The following is a 1,772-nucleotide window of genomic DNA, read 5'->3' as shown; positions in this document are numbered from 1 at the left end:
GGGCGAGAAATTTACTAACGAAAAGACAGCAAGTGCGGCACCCTTGACAACCTGGGTATAACTGCGAGTGTCAGAACATCATCACAAGTAAGCACAAATCATGCATTTATGTATTCTCACACACCACTGACACGCCCTCTTCAGACACTTACTCGAAGCCGTAACTAAGATTTACCTACGATTTCAAATTATTAATTATGTCCAGAGAAAGATAGGAAAAATTAAATAAAGGTTCCTACATTGTAAGAATCATCTAAATCTTACAACGCTGGGGCTATTATCTTCTCACTACGATTTTGGTGGCATGGCGCCGCAATTGCTCTTTGGGGATATACAAACGGTCTATCCCCAAGGAGTTACAGCCCGAGGGGGAATCTCAGCCTGCAGCGGTCTCCCCAGAGCCCCCGGCCGAGTTAAGCAGGTCAGTGCCATCGCAGATCTATGGCGTTCGCAACGAGGCGGGCTACTGGGTCAAGGCCGATCCCGGCAACCCGAACGGCCTCCGCTTGAAGGAGGAACTCCTGACCGCCAATGTGACTACGCTGCCAGCCATCGTGGAGCACGTCGCTAAAAAACTATGCAACAAACCGTGCTTAGGTACACGGCAGCTCCTGGCACGAAAGCGCTTCGTGGTTGATGGCAAGGAAATGGAAAAACTACACCTTGGAGAGTACTCGTTCCTCACATATCGTGAGGTCCAAGACATGGTGGTTAGTTTCAGCCAGGGCCTCGCCAAGATTGGCACGGGAAATAGCGGCAGAGTCGCTATATTCGCTGAAACGTGTGCTGAGTGGTTCACGGCGGTCATGGGTTGCCTGCGCCAAGGGCTGACAGTCGTGACTGTATTCCCTAACCTTTCAGTCGAAGAGATCGTGGCATCGCTTTGTGAGACTGAAGTTAGTGTGATCATGACGTCGCATGACCTTCTCAGTCGCACGGCGGAGGTTGTCCGTAAGTGTCCTGCGATCACAAACGTCATCGTGTTCGAAGATCAGCTGGAAGGTGTGGGTACGGTGCCTGAAGGTCTCATGGAAGTGGTGATCCCCTACAAGGACGTGGTAGAGACCGGGAAGTACCTGAACACCTCCTTGCGCCAGCCGACTGGCAGCGATGTGGCCATCATCATGTACACAAGTGGTTCAATAGACCGTCCGAAGGGCACAGAGCTAACACACGATAATATAGTTAGTTCGATCATCTCGTTCGCAATTCAGGCAGATCTCCGCTCCGGCGATCGCTTCCTGGCCTTCCTTCCCCTTGCCCACGTGATGGAATTCACCACAGAGATTGCTCTTGTGAGCCTGGGCATCGTGGTCATGTACGGGTCACCGATGACTTTGACCAGTAGCTGCCCTAAAATTATGGAGGGTACGCTGAGCGACGCACAGGTGGCTAAGCCCACGTGCATAAATGCGGCGCCGCTCATCCTCGACAGAATCGTCACTCAGGCTATGGAGAAATGCTTTCTCAATAACCAAATTTCTGAGAAAGCTTTGACATGCGATGTTCAGGGAAGTTAGATAGCCGCTGCCGAGTTGGGAGGTAATGTGCGCATAATATTGGTGGGAGGAGCTCCTCTCTCAGAGGAGACTCAAACTAGGGTGCGAAACTGGTTAAGGTGCACAATAGTGGTGGGCTATGGCGCCACCGAAACGACCGCGTGCCTCACCAGTACTGTCCCCTGCGACCTGCGCACTGGGCATTGTGGTGCGCCCTGCCACGGTGTCCTTGTGACCCTTGCTGACTGGGATGAAGGCAGCTACCGCATCACA

General features: G+C 52.4%; 2 protein-coding genes across 2 annotated transcripts in view; one reads left to right on the top strand and one right to left on the bottom strand.

The window, feature by feature from the left end:
- LOC119590794 (colorectal mutant cancer protein-like) overlaps positions 1 to 1,772 on the bottom strand; it is a 157,596-nt gene that overhangs the window by 61,332 nt on the left and 94,492 nt on the right. The gene's annotated exons all lie outside the window — the stretch shown is intronic.
- Positions 200 to 1,754, top strand: LOC119590795 (long chain acyl-CoA synthetase 9, chloroplastic-like). The gene has a single exon (XM_037939508.1). It carries the CDS (start codon positions 648 to 650, stop codon positions 1,518 to 1,520), a length of 873 nt encoding a protein of 290 aa, XP_037795436.1. The 5' UTR covers positions 200 to 647; the 3' UTR covers positions 1,521 to 1,754.

Source organism: Penaeus monodon, chromosome 27 (genome assembly GCF_015228065.2).
Source record: "Penaeus monodon isolate SGIC_2016 chromosome 27, NSTDA_Pmon_1, whole genome shotgun sequence".
NCBI lineage: Eukaryota > Metazoa > Arthropoda > Malacostraca > Decapoda > Penaeidae > Penaeus > Penaeus monodon.
Note: the sequence above shows the minus strand (reverse complement) of the source record. Positions and strands in the feature narration are given on the sequence as shown.

Coding starts and splice junctions, on each gene's coding strand:
- LOC119590795 (XM_037939508.1), top strand. CDS start 648: ATGGAAAAACTACACCTTGGAGAGTACTCGTTCCTCACATATCGTGAG.